The sequence below is a fragment of the Anopheles arabiensis genome, chromosome 3 (genome assembly GCF_016920715.1).
Source record: "Anopheles arabiensis isolate DONGOLA chromosome 3, AaraD3, whole genome shotgun sequence".
NCBI lineage: Eukaryota > Metazoa > Arthropoda > Insecta > Diptera > Culicidae > Anopheles > Anopheles arabiensis.
This window is the reverse complement of record NC_053518.1, coordinates 64,398,389-64,413,958: the sequence shown is the minus strand read 5'-3', so window position 1 is coordinate 64,413,958 and position 15,570 is coordinate 64,398,389. Positions and strand designations below refer to the sequence as shown.

General features: G+C 47.0%; 1 protein-coding gene across 13 annotated transcripts in view; it reads right to left on the bottom strand.

Moving 5' to 3' along the window:
- Window positions 1–694: 694 nt before the first annotated feature.
- Window positions 695–15,570, bottom strand: part of LOC120903061 (ryanodine receptor) — a 41,841-nt gene continuing 26,965 nt past the window's right edge. For 4 of the 13 annotated variants that reach the window (XM_040312266.1, XM_040312269.1, XM_040312268.1 and 1 more), the window contains 12 exons: window positions 12,911–15,494; window positions 12,706–12,843; window positions 11,946–12,232; window positions 11,212–11,879; window positions 10,453–11,138; window positions 9,884–10,378; window positions 9,584–9,817; window positions 9,150–9,262; window positions 6,525–6,618; window positions 6,197–6,445; window positions 2,489–5,995; window positions 695–2,406 (listed from right to left, as the gene is read on the bottom strand). In XM_040312266.1, coding sequence (XP_040168200.1) covers window positions 2,191–2,406; window positions 2,489–5,995; window positions 6,197–6,445; window positions 6,525–6,618; window positions 9,150–9,262; window positions 9,584–9,817; window positions 9,884–10,378; window positions 10,453–11,138; window positions 11,212–11,879; window positions 11,946–12,232; window positions 12,706–12,843; window positions 12,911–15,494 — 9,271 coding nt within the window. In that variant the 3' untranslated portion in view covers window positions 695–2,190. Of the gene's footprint in view, window positions 2,407–2,488; window positions 5,996–6,196; window positions 6,446–6,524; window positions 6,619–7,238; window positions 7,349–9,149; window positions 9,263–9,583; window positions 9,818–9,883; window positions 10,379–10,452; window positions 11,139–11,211; window positions 11,880–11,945; window positions 12,233–12,705; window positions 12,844–12,910; window positions 15,495–15,570 lie in introns of all 13 variants that reach the window. The other 9 variants (XM_040312267.1, XM_040312271.1, XM_040312270.1 and 6 more) reach the window with 4 other exon arrangements.

Sequence of the window (15,570 nt, the reverse complement as noted above, 5' to 3'; positions counted from 1 at the left end):
TCCGATTGGAAATCCCTACAATTGATTCAAAAACCATAGAAATGCCCAATAAAATTTCGGGAAGCAAACAAAAAACCTTGGAAAAGCTTATAAATCGCTTAACTAAATACTATATTTTTTTTGGTTATATTTTTAATTTCATTCACATTAGTTTAGGGAGTAAAATTTCAAAAAGAGTGAGTCCTTCTTTGGGATACAGAAAGAGAGAGAGAGAGAGATAGAGAGAGAGAGAGAGAGAGAGAGAGAGAGAGAAAGAGAGAGTAGAGTTGAATCCGAAAAGGGCAAAGCTGTCCAATAAGACATCATTCTTGTCAGTTAGTCATCAGATGTTCGACTGTGTAGTGCCATATAAATCTATACGTTCGCTCGAGTCTGATGTCTTTTTCGATACCCAGAGCATAGCCTCAGAATTGAATCCGAAAAAAGTGAGTCATTAGTCAAAACATAGAGCGAATCTTTCATCAGGGCATAGAGTAGGTGAGTTGAATCGCAAAAGAGTTATGAAATGATTTGTTTAGTGCTTTGTTTTTCCAAGATTCTTCAAAGACTGAATTAGACATTCAAATTCTACTACTTCTACGGTGAGACAGAGTGAGTATTATCATCTTCTTGTTACTTACTTCCATCTTATTGATTAAATCGTTTCATCTATTCATTTCTTTCATCATAGTCCATCACGAACAAGAACCGTGCGATAGATTTCAATAATTGAATTTTATTTACTTAAAAATTCTCATAAGTTAACTAGAATCTTTCTTTTGTTTTATTTAAAATGTAGATAACTACTATTTACTAGTTGTCAGTGTGTACGATTGATTTGTTTGGTATTTTCCGTTGTTTCCTTCTCCCCGGTCGGTCGATCGGTTTCGGTTCAAATTTTTAAGCGTGTGTTTGCTCAATCATACCAAGTAAAACTAACTCCTAAGTAGGTCCCACACCCCCAGCAGCGGGATGCATAGTTCGAGCTCGGAACCATAGCATAACATATCGTAATAACAACAATCGTTTGAACATGTAAATAGCAAAATCAATATGAAGGCAGCATTGGCAGAATAGGCATTGGTGCGTAAAAAAAGCAGTTCAATTAAAAAAAAAAACTATAAACTATAACTTGTGTCTTCTCTTTCGTTAGCGTTTCACTAGCAAAATGGTACAAAAGTGCTGTTCGAAAAGTGTTTTACGCTATGATAGGGTTGCTCAATAACTCAACGAAAGAACGAAGATATTTTTTTGTGGGTATCAAATCATTACATTCTAAACCAAATCTAACGAACAATAAGGGACTAATGGGGGCCGGCATAGTGGGGCGGGTGTATCGTTCGATTCACTGTCGAATGTCGTGTCGGAGTGGCTTGGGCAGCCGGAGATCACGACACGTGGTTTTGCACTCAAAAACTGAGCCGCTTACGCACAAACCACCTGTGCACTAATAGTAAGAACGCGCTACTTTGCGGTTCTGAAATAATTTCTTCGAAATCGATCGATTCAATACCAAATCCCTAATGGTGGTGTACGTCTTTTTGTTGTTGGACACTTTTTGTTGTGTTGATTCTATCGAGCACAACCAGAACGGGCTAAATGGGAGAAAGCGTCCTGGTTGTGAATGTGAATAAAATCGACCCAAGAGAGGTGTGTGAAGATAGGCTGCAGAGAGCTCTCGATCTTGATATGCAAAGGATTTTGGAACAAATGTGTGGTGTGTGATGTGCGATTGTAATGAAAAGCTTTGTGTTTTTGTAATGTGATTGCCTTTCGAGGGGGGAACCTTTTTTTCTAAAGGAACCGTTAAATTCTGCTTCCAAATCACCATCACTACAAGAGGGACACAAAGGAGGAGTGGTAGAAAAAACGGGTCGTATAAGATCGTAACTCTTGCTAGTAGGACAAAACACTGGCTGTAGAAGATGTAAGTTGGCTTAGATAAAGGGAGCAAAAATCTACATACAAATCTTTACAATTACCGTACACATTCGTGCGGCTGTCTAGCTACTTCTACCCGCCCGAATATGTTCGATCAGAGCAGCAGGTGTTGCCTATTGTTTTGTATGATTGTTCGGTTGTTCTTTGGTTATGTTGGGTGTGTGTTTTATTGTGGTTTGTGGTTTGGTCACCGCACGCCACTTAGAAAGGTTAGGTCACATCGACAGTGGTTGGTAGTGGGATCGTCGCTGGTGGCCCGTGCAGCAGATTTTAGCTACCGCCACCACCCAGCTCATCTTCGTACTGCTTTCTGAAGCAGTCACCGACGGGGAAGAAGTCCCAGCATCGCTGCTGATACATGTTCCACACGTACGTCTCCTGACCGGTGTACTCCGTGTCCGGTTTGTTGATTAAATGCATCAGGAAGAACATGTAGTTGGCGAGATTGTGCTCCTGGGCGACGTGCGTATCGAACCCGTGAGGTACCTGTGTTGGAAAGGGTAGTAGTGATAGGAATTACATTGTAACCTCGGAAATCGGTCCTACGATCAACGAAACGCAAACGTACCTTATCAAAGTAGTCCTTGCCTATGCCACAGATGAAGCAGTTGGACTCCATATCCTCCTTGACCGATTCGAGCTGATCACGAAGCTCACCGAACGCATCGATGATCAAACCCTGGATGATGGCCAGCAGGATAACGATGACGAAGAAGAAGAACGTGATGTCGAACAGGATACGGTACACCTCGTACTCGTCGCCGTCCGGATCGCCTATCTCGTCACCGATACCACCACCCGCCCGCACACCCTTGTACAGATGGAACACAAAGCAGGTCGCCATATCGTGACACTTGCGGTCGCCCTCCTCTCCGTCGTCATCCTCCTGTACGTAGAACTTGCGGAAGAAGTTAAACGCGATGACTGTGTAGATGTACACGATGATCGTGAGCAGCATTACGGTCAGCACCAGCTGCTTGCCGTTGTGCGTTACCGACTGCAGAATGGTGCGCAGCGTCTTGAAGCCGACCGCCACATCGAGCAGATGGGCGGCGAAGAAGAACTGGTTGAAGTTGCCCATCACCGAGAACGAGAAGTACCACAGCGAGTACAGGAACGAGTTGTCCGTGATCGTCACGCCCGCCTTCCAGATCTGGTAGCGCCAGTCGATGTTCGTAATGAAGTGGAAGAAGCCACCGCCCTCGTTCGCTTCCTGTGCCGCAAACGCCGTCTTTTCCATGCCGAGCAGGTTCGAGATCGAGTCGAAGTCGTACGTTTCGCTATACTTCTGGCGGACCTTCTTCTTTACGAACTTGTCCCAGTAGTTAACCGGGAACGTTTTGGCGGATATCACCAGCTTGTCCCAGTGCGATTTGATGTCGTCGTCCTCCGGCTGCTCGGCAATGAACAGTCCGTCAAACTCGAGCCGACGAGCGATTTCCTTCTCGCGCTTGAAGATGGCCAGCGGTACCTTCAGATGGTAGTAAGCGATCAGCATGCAGAGCGACACCAGACTGTGCAGGATGGCAGCGATACGCAGCACGTGCTCCATGTAGAAGAAGTCCTCATCTACATGCACCTTCTCCGGTGGGTCTTCCTCTTCGCCTTCGCCATCGCCGCTTCCACCTTCACCGCCGCCCGAGCCCGTTTCCAAAATGCCAAGTCCCGATCCCAGGCCCGATCCGAGTCCCATCAAACTTTCGCCCGAACCACCCTCACCGTCCTCCTCGTCGCCGAGCGTCGTCACCTTGTAGAACAGCAGCATAAAGTTGATGCAGAACGCCAGCACCAGCGCCACGTACTTCAGGTTGTAGAAGTTACGCGCCAGATAGCTGACGCACTTCTTCGTGTACTTGGAGAAATCGATCTGGTGGACGGCCGCGGGTTCCTTCGTTTCGGTTGAAGCCTTCTTCGACTCCGCCTCAATGCTGGCGAGTGTAGCTTCCTGTGCCTTTTGCGCTTCCGTGCGTTCCTGGGCGGCACGCTTGGCGGCTTCACCGCCGAGCAGATCAACAAGCGTCATCTGTTCGCCCGGTGGTACACCTTCGCCCGTCAGCTCGGCCGCTCCATCCTCGGGGCTGGACTCACCCGTTTCCTCGATCGAGGACGACGGGCTGAGGGCGGGCGACTCGTGCGGTGCCATGCGATACTGTCCATTCTCTTCCTTGCTGATGTCCAAACCGAACGCCTGCACCGTACCTGGCGGCTCCTCCAGCGGTAGTGGTGGCAGTGCACGCAGGGATGGTTCCGCCTCCGGGATCGGTTCTTCCTCCTCCTGGGCCGGGCCGCGCATGAGCGACATCAGGATGTTCACCAAGTACTTAATCACAACCGACACGCCAAAGCCAGAGTAGTAGAACGCGTAGAAGATCATCTTGAAGAATCCGACTATAATCTCGGGGAATGATTTCGACTGCAGTACGGTAATCTGGTGCTTGATGTTGGACGGGCTGATCATGTACATCGAGTATGACAGACCGTCCTTGACGGCCTGGATGGTGCGCTTGATCGGATCGCGGGCGGCACGCTCCTCCTCCTCCTCGCTGATGTACGTGAACGCCTGATCACGGCGCACGGTGCCACCGTCGTCATCGCTCGCCATCAGTCCGGAGGCGTGCGTCATTTCAAAGATGGCATCCTCGCAGAAGTTGACGAACGCTTCCAGCTTCTCCTTATCGCCACCTTCCGTGACGATCGAGTAGAAGAAGGCACGCTTCGATTCCTTGATCTGCGGCTTCTCCCACTGTTCGATGTTCGCTTCCTTGATTTCGAAGTACACGCGCTCGATGCGCTTGGACGAGCCCATAATTTCGATACGGCCCAAGAACGACTCGAAGTAGTTCAGCACGGAACCGGCCGTCTCGAGGAACCGGGCCAACCGCGGTTCGTTCGGCATGTGCTCGGACAGGTTCGTCAGCAGGACGGCCAGATTGAAACCAATCTCCTTGGCCGGCTCGTGGAACCGATCGACAAAACCGATGTAGTCGATCTTTCCGTCATGGTTGGTCTCGCAGCAAGCGAGCAGGAAGTCGATCTCCTCCGGCGTGTAGCTCTTCTGCTGTTCCATCTTTTCGCGGAAATCTTTCGGCATAATCCAACCGTCCCCGTTGCTATCAATCTCCATGAAGCTTGGCGTGGAGGTCAGATCCTTCAGCTTCAGGAACATGTCGAAGTACTTCAGAATCAGCTCGACGTTAGAGGCCGACTCGACCAGCGTGTCCACCATCTGCTTACCGATCGTACCGTTTACCACGTTACCCTCAAGCATGGAGAGCATCATGGTGATCATGTCCTTCTGCAGATTGAGCAGCTCCTTCAGCAGATCCACCTGGCTAGAGTGTTTCGACAGTTTGTCCTGCATGTGGGAGAACAGGAAGAGGAAACCACCGACCGCATCCCAAAGACGCGAGTGGGCCAGCGCCTGCTGGTTCTGCGTACACGGACCCTGGATGACTTCAGTGAGCGTGTTGAAGACCTGGCTAGCGACACCGATTGCCTTGAAGAAGTTCGCCTTGCCGGCCGGGTCGATCAGTTCCTTGCTGGAGTAGTGCCAGTAAAAGTCCATGATCGATTCCTGCAGTCGCAGCAGATAATCGACCGTGCAGATGACCACGTTAACCGTGGTCGTGTTACCGGCCTGCGTACGCAGATAGTTCTGCCAGTCGAGGTTGTGACCCTCACAGGTCAGCTGAATGAAGCGGAACAGTGCGCACGTAAATTCGGCATCGTGCATGTTCTTCTCACCGGCTGCGCCGTCCGAACCGACGCCAAGACCTTCCGCCTTGGTGTTACGCTCGAACGCATCTAAATCTAGCACGCTGCAGGAGTTCATCAAACCGGCAATCGAGGTAAAGAATCCGACATCCTTCTTTTCCTTCAGATGGTTCAACATTCCCATCTGGATGTCGATGTTACCACCCCGCAGCACGGCAATTCCGAGCTCGAGCGTACGCATCACCATCTCGGACGGGACGCCCTTCGAGGCGGAAATGTGCAGCAGCACCATCTCCGCGACGCCACGGTTGGCCAGACGTGCCTGGTGGAACAGGAGCTTCTGCTTTTCCATTTCTTGTTCCTGTGGGGTGTGAAACATGATTGGTTAATCAGGAAGAGTGGGACGCATTGGTTTTGCTTATCTACAAAGAACTAGTAAGGGTCTACAAGACCTACCATTAGCTTTTCCATAGTCTATGACGCGTTAGCATTGGTTAAAGGCGGCAATGTTTGGGTTAGTTTAAGATCACACGCAATCTTTAGATTTAGCAATCATACTCACATGAATACTAGCACCTCCTTCGTCCTCTCCTGCTCCTTCCTCTTCGTCGCCACCTTCCTCCTCCTCTTCACCGCAGGATCGTGCAACGATGCTAGCGTAGGACATGTACAGAGGATCTTCCTGCAAAGCGCCACTGCGTTCAGTCATCGCACCACGGCAGAACGTTGTCACGAGCTGCGTAAGTGGATCCGGTTTGCCTTCCTCCTCTTCCTCATCCTTCTTCTTCTTTTCAGCATCCTCAAATGTTTGCTGTCGTTGAAGGAGGTTTAAAAAGATAGTTTATTGATTTACCCATTGGGTGTCAACACCTTTTATTGTTGATACTTACCGTGAGGTCCTCAATCATGACCTCTTGGCCCGTATTTTCATCCTCCAGCCACAGTTCCGAGTAGCTTCGGGCAAAAATGTTGCAAGCACGATGTCTACAGGAATGCATTAACATTATTCATTTTTGTTAACAAAGAGAGAAAGAGAAGGTATAGTGTATCAGTTTCAAATTACACAAGTATAATATTTTTTTTATAAAAGAAAAACTACGAGCAACAAAAAATAAAAGAAAATAAATATAAATCATAGAAAATAATAAGATAGAGCATACCAAAAAACAAAATGCATAAAACAAAAAAATCATGGTAAGCATCAAATCACAAACTTCCTCACTTCCCAAATCAAAGAACCAAACACATTTGGTAATGCAATGCAGCAATGAAGCAAGGAGGTAGAACGTAAAACAATAGCCGTGCAAAAGTAACACAACAAAAACTGCACACTGAAACAGACAAATGATAGATACAGAATGTGAAAGGCGAAGAGGAACTATAAATAAGGAAAAAAGAAAAGAAAATATGATGGAAAGAAGAAGAAAGAAAAACAAACAAAAACAGAGAGAAAAAAACACTACTCGCGCACTTAAAAGATACAAACTGGCACAAAACAAACAACAGCAACAATTGGTAAACGAAAATAAAGGGGGTTCCAGGAAACCACCAAACAGTAAAAGGAAAAGGAAACATAAGAGGGTAGAAAAGAAAGACTCAGTCACCTGCTCAATCTATACATTGGTTTTGCTCTTAGACATGCAACAGCCATTTTGCGTCGTGCTTGTGATAAAACGTGTGTCCAATTAAGACCCTTAGCTCTAGGTCGGCATGCCTATATATATAGGTTTTAGTTAGTATGCGGTTAGTGATTATTCTCTTTTATCATCTCTGTTGTTGTTTCTTTTTTTTTGTTTATCGAACGGAAGGAATCGTTGCAGAGTGCTTTTGCAGAATAGAGATTGAGTGTAGTTTTCATTTGTTTCATTTGTTTAATATAGTAAGTACAGTGTTTTGTGAGGGGTGTGTGGGTGAGTAATAACGGGTGAAAAATATAACTTGGAGGTGCGAAAAACCGGTGAAGTATGTACTAACTACTACAGTACAACATAACCAAGATCAGTAGCTACGGTTAGTGATACAAATGTGATAAATGGAGTTGGTATGTTAGTCATACAGAATGTTGAGGAGTATTTATTTTATTTATCATTCAAGGTTTTAAAACCATTCAATTAACTTTCAAGTGATTTCATGTTTCAGACTGTTTCTTATAAATTAGGATAATAGGTAAGCTTAACTAAAAAATGAAATCAAGAGAATCAAATGCTCTAATATTTATATCGCGATATTTAACATAAATTATATAGAAGACTATATAAATTGAGTATTGGGCAACTAAGTTTACTTTCATGTTTGGAATTAGCGATTGATGTTACAATCTTCAAAAGAGGTATGTCTGGGAATAATTTCGCTTGCGTAAAAGTTTATAAAAAGAGCTCCTTATCATTGGAATACATTAAAATAAATAGCTTTTCTTATGTACAGCACAGTATTTAGCTAATGTTATCATTTTGGTAGTTCATTAATTTTGAATTAGTTTTTGCATGGGCAGAAGTGAATAGAAAATTTGCCAAAAGGACTAGTAAAGAACATTCGCCAAAAAGGAAATCGGAAATCATTCTACACACAGGAGACGAAAGAGCAGATCAAGGAAAAGAGGAGCTTGCAGTAGCAAAAGTTCGGAAGAAGGTGACGTTATAGTGGCTGCTTTCTTTGAAACCATGGGATCAATAGCCATTCCAAGAACTAGCAAGAAATTCGATTGTAACAATGTGTGCGAGAGATGGTAGAATTGGAAGGATGTAAACTCATGATGCCAATATGTTTTAAATTGATTTTTGCTTAAGGCGTGTGCAGTATCCATCTGTATTAGCAAGTTTTGTCTGTTACAGCGGTACGCACTGATTGTGGTTTCCCTCTCCTAATATCGTTGTTCCTGATTGGGAGTAGTTTTGGGAGGAGGAGTTGTTAGTTTCATCACAAATAAGATATTGTTTTAAAAGAACGCAATTGAAGGCTTCAAGTTTTTCGGTAAAATTTGTTCTAAATTCTATTGCATTCGTTAAGCTGTTGTTGCTGGTGTTTGGCAATGGCAAGTTTGTTTGTAGGGTTTTTTTTCTCAGTTTCGGTTGGCTTTATGTGAGATCCACAAAATAAAATGAACAAAAATGTACAAATATATACACAATCAACTGACAGAAACAGTTTTGGCATTTGTAACAAAAAGAGAAAACAAAAGAAAACGAAACATGGAAAGGAAACACGAAATCAAACACGTGTAACAGAAATGCATAACAAAAATAAATAACAACAGGTGGTAAGATGCACAACGCACAACAAAAATCAATCCAAAACGTGAGTTGAAGAACGAAAAAAACATGAACAAAAGAAAGAAAAAAAGGAATAAAACGAACAAAAAAAAAACAAATAAAAGAAAACGAATAAATGATGCATAGAAACGAGTAAATTGGTACACAAAAGAAAGGAAATAATAACACCGGAAAAGAAATCAAGAAGAAGATAACAAAAAAAAAATCCGGTCAAGGTAGATATAAAGTATAAGAAAATTATAAAACCTTGGCAGTGAATGTAAGGAAACTTGTCTGAAACAGGCAATGACCGCTCGTTTTCTCTGTATCGAGACGCAACTTCTGTAAACATTTTTGCTTTGTTGTTGTGGATGGTCGATCTAGATCATAGCGAAAGACAGTTGTTGATTGTATTTGTAATTTAAAGAAGAGAAATACACGTTATAGTCACATGGGTTTTTAATATTGGTAGAATGACGATTTCATTAAGAAAAGTCATTTAACGTCCAGTTGGTGCAGACGGAGTGGTGAGATGAACTGATCGGTAATGTTCGTTTAGGTCGAAGTTTAAGAGGGTATTAAAACACATAAAGGGATTTGATGTGATCGGTGGAGGAAGGTGATGGTGGATAGGGTTTTCTTGTGTGTTGTCGGTATGACGAAGTACTGGGCCACGGGTATTGTGTAATCCGAACACTTACCATGTGAAGTCCATAAAGAACCTTAGCCATGGCGACGATGCGCTCGACCGTGTCTTCGATCTTGTTTTCCGGCTTCTTGTCCGACTTTTCCAGTGTGTCCTGCACAATCTGCTCCTTTTTGCCGAGCTTCGAGTAGAGATAGTGCTGCCAGGACATCTCGTCCGCTGGATCGAGCTTGTCGGGCAGGGTGAGTTGCGTGCGCGCAAACTCAATCACCTCGTACTCGGGCATTTTCTGCAAATTGTTCCACCGAACGGTTAGGAAACTGTTGCCATTTAGTCGAGACACACTTCAACCTACCTTTAGATAGCGATCCTTGCAGTGCTGCACCAGCTCTTGTTCCTTACCGGCGAACAGATTCAAACCAACCGGCAGCAGACGCTTCAGACAGGCCACCATCAAGCTGGACTGAATTTCCTTATCCTTGTCACGCTTCTTATCGCGGCTGCGCTTCTTCTTCTTCACCTTACCGCCGGACGCGGGCATATCACCCGAGACGGCAGCTGAGCGGCGCGTTGCCGTAGGCATGATCAATGTCATATTGTCAATCTCGTTCGCCGAGATGAAGTTCTGCTCTTCCTTCAGGAAATACTGGCTCTTCGACCAAACGTTAAAGATCTCCGCCACATAGTTGTAGAGCTCCTCCGCCTCGGCAACGTTATCCTTGAGCCAATGGTTACGCTGCAGATCGACGTACTTGATCAGCAGGGGATAGAACGAGTAGATATCGCGGACCAGCAGTTGCCAGTCCTCCTGGATTTGGGCTTCAATCTGGGAGGTATCATCGGTGGAAGACTACAGAAGAGAAAAGATTGGAAAAACACATGTAAGCCAAGACCCGGAGGAATCTCGTATGCTTCAACACTTACCTTGAGGAAACCACGCAAGCTTTCCTCCTTGTGGAACATGCTGTCGCAACGTTTCTTGACCCGCTCGGCTAACGGTAGGAAGACATCCTTGAGCAGCTCCTCCGAGCTGTTGATAATGATCTGCTGCGTGTACGTGGCGATACGCGTCATCCAGGGCGCGTTCTCGTTGGCAATGTTCTTGCGAATCATCTTGAGTACGTTCTTCAGCAGATGGTTCATGTGATCGGCCGTAACCATCGTGACGTGATTGCCCGACTGCGGGCTAACGTTGTCTGGGCCCTGGTTCCACCAGAACGGCAAATAGGAACAGAGCAGCGGCAGAATGACATCAATGATGTGCTGTGCCTCCTGGTACGTCTTTTCCGACTCGACAAACTGGTCGACCTCGGACAGGATCGACTCGAGCGTTGGCATGCAGCATTCCATCTTGCTCATGATGTCTTGCGCCTCGAGTGAGGTATCGGCAATACGGTTCAGTAGCGAGAACGGGTTGTGCTTGTTAGCATGCGGCTCAAGGAAAGCCACCGGGAAGCAGGAACTGAACGCACCGAGACAAGATCCAAGGGCAGGCTTGTGACGTTCCAGCTCGGTCTTAAGATATTTACGATCGCGCGTCAAAGACGTGTCGGTGCCGAGTGTGTAGAGAGCAGACAGGATCTTGTACGATGCGACCTGAATTTCGTCCACTAAAAGGAAGATAAAGATATATAAGTTAAGTGTGGTCGATCTATTAGTGTCACTGTATGGAATAGAACTTACACAACAAATCACTTCCATAGTCGCACGCTGCCAAATGATCAAACAGTGAAGTCAACACTGGCAAGATCACCTGATTGACGTACGCCAACGAAGTGGACGTTTTCAGATGCGTTCCACGCAGACGATCATATTTGCCATCCGTCAGGTTGACGATCGTTTGGCCCAAATCGTCCGCCGTGTTGTTGAAGAACGTCAACATCGACGTACGAATAAACTCGGGACAGTTCTTCACCAACGATTTGGCATCGATACTCTTCACTAGAACCTGCAGACAGCGCACGGTGATGCGAACGTCCGCACCGAATGCTGCCAACCGATGACGCAACAAGCTGGCAAGCTTACAGAACAGTCCAGCCACCATTTCCTTCTCCTTCAGTGAAGCCGCACCAACGTTGTTGGTGGCGGTAGCGATCGCAATGAAGTAATTACGATTGCTGGAGAAATATTTCTCCATCAGCGGCAGTACCACCTTGGAGAAGAACTTGATGTCGCGTGAGCAGGTCTTGAAGGACGAGCGACGGCTGAAAGTAGACGATGGTTTCAGCAGCTTCATGTTGATAGTAGCACGATCGCTATAGGAGATCAGCTTCTCCAGCAGTGAGTAGGCAAAGCGCAGCTCGATCGCAGCCGTGCTCATGCCCGGCTCCTCAGTTTGTCCACGCGATGGTCTGCAATGAACAAGTTGCATTTATAAGATTTTGCTGCAAAATTATTCCCTTCCAGAAAAGCCTTACTTGTGCAGTTTGAGTCCCTGGTACTGCAGATACTTCAGGAACTCTTGTGAACGCTCGCGATCCTTGCGCTTCTCCTTGTCGGTAAGCAGATCGTACGGTACCAGCTGGGCGTGGATAGCTCCACCACACTGGTCCAGCTCTTCGTTCTTCTTCTTGGCCCATATGTCGTGCGAATTCTCCGCCAAACGTTCGGCCATATTCTGCATCTCTCTGCTCAACGTCAGATTGGTCATGTCGACCGGGTGCGGATTGTAGTTGAACGGAGAACCAGTGTCGCCCTGTAATTCCTGGGTGAGTTAAATTTGTTCCCAACAAACACCAAGCATTTTGGGGGCAACCACACACGGTACATCACATATGGAGCAAGTAACAAACACACGCGCAAAATCGATGATTTACGGGTAACGGGAGAGGTTGAGACACCCATGGACATCGTTGTGGTGTTGTGGTAGAAGGTGATAACGCACACAGTTGGTGATCGGTAGTGGTGACGATATTGATGGTGCAATTTTGAGAAGGGGTGACATGATTTGATGCAGTTTTTGTAGATTGTTTTTTTGGATAGGGACATTAAAAAAAGGTAAACATTAGAAATTTAGGCTGGGAATTTTGATGGGTGAAGTTTTCCAAAGATAGAGTTAATGTCGGCAAAAAACGTGAAATCCGACTGTTTAAAGCAAAGACGAGTGCTCTGGGAATTATGAGGTGCTCTGGAACAATAAAACGGAAATTAAACAAAGCTTACTAATCGCTAACTTACCAGATTAGGCTTCGATTGGCGACGCATCGAACCACGGTTCGACAGTGGCACATCACCCTCCGAGTGTTCGATTCTCCAGTGCAACGCCAGCAGTGCCTTCAAGCTTTCTCGTACTGGTTCGCGATAGCGTTCACGCTCCTAAAATAGTGAAAATGTAGTAAGTTGCGAACTAATTCCTCAAGAAACTCGTCTTGCATGTACTTACGTATTCACTGAGGGTGTTGTACGGCTTCAAACGTGGATGAGTCTTGTTTGCATCTGACCATTGGTCACCGTACGTCCATCCGTTCTCGAGCTTACGGCTAGCCCAAGCGTCATGATAATGCTCGCTGAACTTCTGCACAATCTGGTTCAGATCGTTCGTAAGCTGAACCGCCGTCGTATCGATCGGCTGCGGATTGTAGTGCGGCTGATCGGGACCACCACCCGTCGGCTTACCGTACAGATCGTCATCCGAGTTCTTGGACAAGCTGTAGTCCGGTGGCAGTGCGCAACCGATTGCAATCAAGCACGGCAGCGCCTTACCGAACAGCTCCGGATCGTAGTCCATGTTGCTGAGCGAATCGAAAATGTTGGAGAATAGCAACATCGTAAGACGCTTCTCCTCATCCGACGATGCACCGAACTGGGAGGCTTGACCACCACCGGTAGTGCCGTAGTACTTGGCACAGCGTTCGTAGTGCAGGGTTAAGAGGCGCAGCGCAACGGTCGTATATTCAGACAGCTTGGAAACGTCGATAGTAAGCTTGCGGAGCAGCTTCAATAACATAGCCGGATGCATGGCCGACGTCAGTGCGACCAGGAAATCAGACACGGCTTCACGCTGTCCCTTGGTTAGCATACGGTTCTTCGACATGCGATAGACCGTGTGCAGTGTGGCATCGAGCAAGCTGGCATAGTTTTCGGCTTCGTTGTAGAACTTAGAGTGTTTGATCAGCAGTGGAAGGATCGAATTGCCAATGTACCGATTCATCGACAGAGCCATATCACTTTCCGACCCATCGCTACGGTCCAACATGGTTGCCGCACGGAGATCGGGCAGGAAAGCGTCTTCCAGCAAGCGGTAGAACAGCTCCTGCGTTTCAATTCCGTAAACACGCTCCAGGAACAGTACGATGCTCTGCTTGTGGCCAGGCACCAATCCAGACGGCATGTCCGACTTGGGCCTATCTTCACCCAGTGCTGGATTGGTCAGCGTAAACTTCAAACTCAAAACTCCCTGCAAATCTTCCAGCGGTACCAGTGAACGTAAAATAGCACGCGCACGCAGAGACTCATTCTTGCCCTGCTCGATGACGGCCGCATCCGGAGCACAGCGTCCCAACAGATCGACCAGCGTACAGTAGAAGCACAGGATGGCAGCTCCAGTGTCGATATAATCCTCATCATCGTCACCCTCGGGGAGTGGATGCGAGAAGTTCAGCCCAGTAATGGTACCTTCCGCTTCGTCCTGCATCTTTCTGCGCTCCGAGATACGTTCGGACATTTTGTTGGCGTCAACAATGGCCTTCAGCAAACCCTCACCTTCACCACGCAAAGCCGGGCCAAGACACTCGGGACGACGAATGAGCAAACGAATAACAAGATTGGCATTCTCCTCTACACTTTCCCCGTTAACCCACACGCAGAAGCGCAGGAAATCGAGATAACGTTCGCCTTCCACCGGATCCCAGCCGAGATCGGGGTAGCCGCGCTCGATCAGCTCGGAATTACTCTGCAACCCACAACGAGACAGGTAAATGGCAATCTTCTCCAAGTAGTGCTCACGCAGTGCCAATGCCAACTCCGTGTTCTCCATCAAACTCGAGTACGCCACATCCAATGGCGTCGATCCGCGCAGACTTGGTCGCGATAGGAGAATGTTGGAATTTTCCAACAAGAAATCGAAATGATCGAACATAGCCTTCTGATTCATACGACCAGTACGACAGAAGTAGCACAAAAAGCGACAGCAAGCTACCACCATCTGGTGGGACGTGTCCTTCTCCTTCGGTGCCGACTCTTCTCCATCGGCCGTCTGCACTGGTGCATCGCTCTGTGCCTGGGCACGGCGTCCGAGCGTGTTCATCATGACCGCCATCACGTTCTCGTGAACGCGCAGAATGCGAATCAAATCGGGATGCTGGAAGAAAGTATGGTTGTTGACAAGCTTCCACAGACGCTTGCGCATCAGCTCTTCCTCCTCCTGGCTCATCTGTACCGGGAGCAAGGCACGAATTTGACTCAGCCCAATCCACATGTTCGCTACATCACCCTTCGTTTTGGAGTTGATGACGTAGGTCTTGTTCAGAGCCTTGATTAGCTCACCGATGGTGTCGTACTGGCGTACAAGCAGCCCAAACATCTCACGCACAAGCTTGGGATTCTCAATCTGAGACTCTTCGGCCCAGGATACGAGCTGCTTGATCAGCACCTTGCGGAACACTTCCTCGGGCGTTTTCTTTTCCTCTTCGACCGGTTCCTTGGGATCTTCTTCCAGCTCTTTCACAGCGTTGATGAAATTGTACAACTTCTTCAGAGCTCCTGGTCGACCCTCTTCCAGCTTGTCCGCCTCGGGCTCCTCTGGCTCTTGCAAAGCATTAAGAGACACCTTGCCCATTAGCTTCTCGTGGAACTCGATCAAACGGTTGCGAAGCTCGGGACCGCAAGACGCATTCTCAAGATCATCTTCCTCGAGATTCTTGTATCCAAGGATGGCGTTCATCTGCTCGCGCGGTGGACAGCGGAACTCTCGCGTCTTCTTGGCAGCGACGGCACTCGGCAGATCAGATTGTTTGATCTCGATGTATCTAATGGGTGGTATTGATGAATACATTTGTAGTACTAATAATGTTGCATTATAATTTTAGAGTCTAAACACTAGGT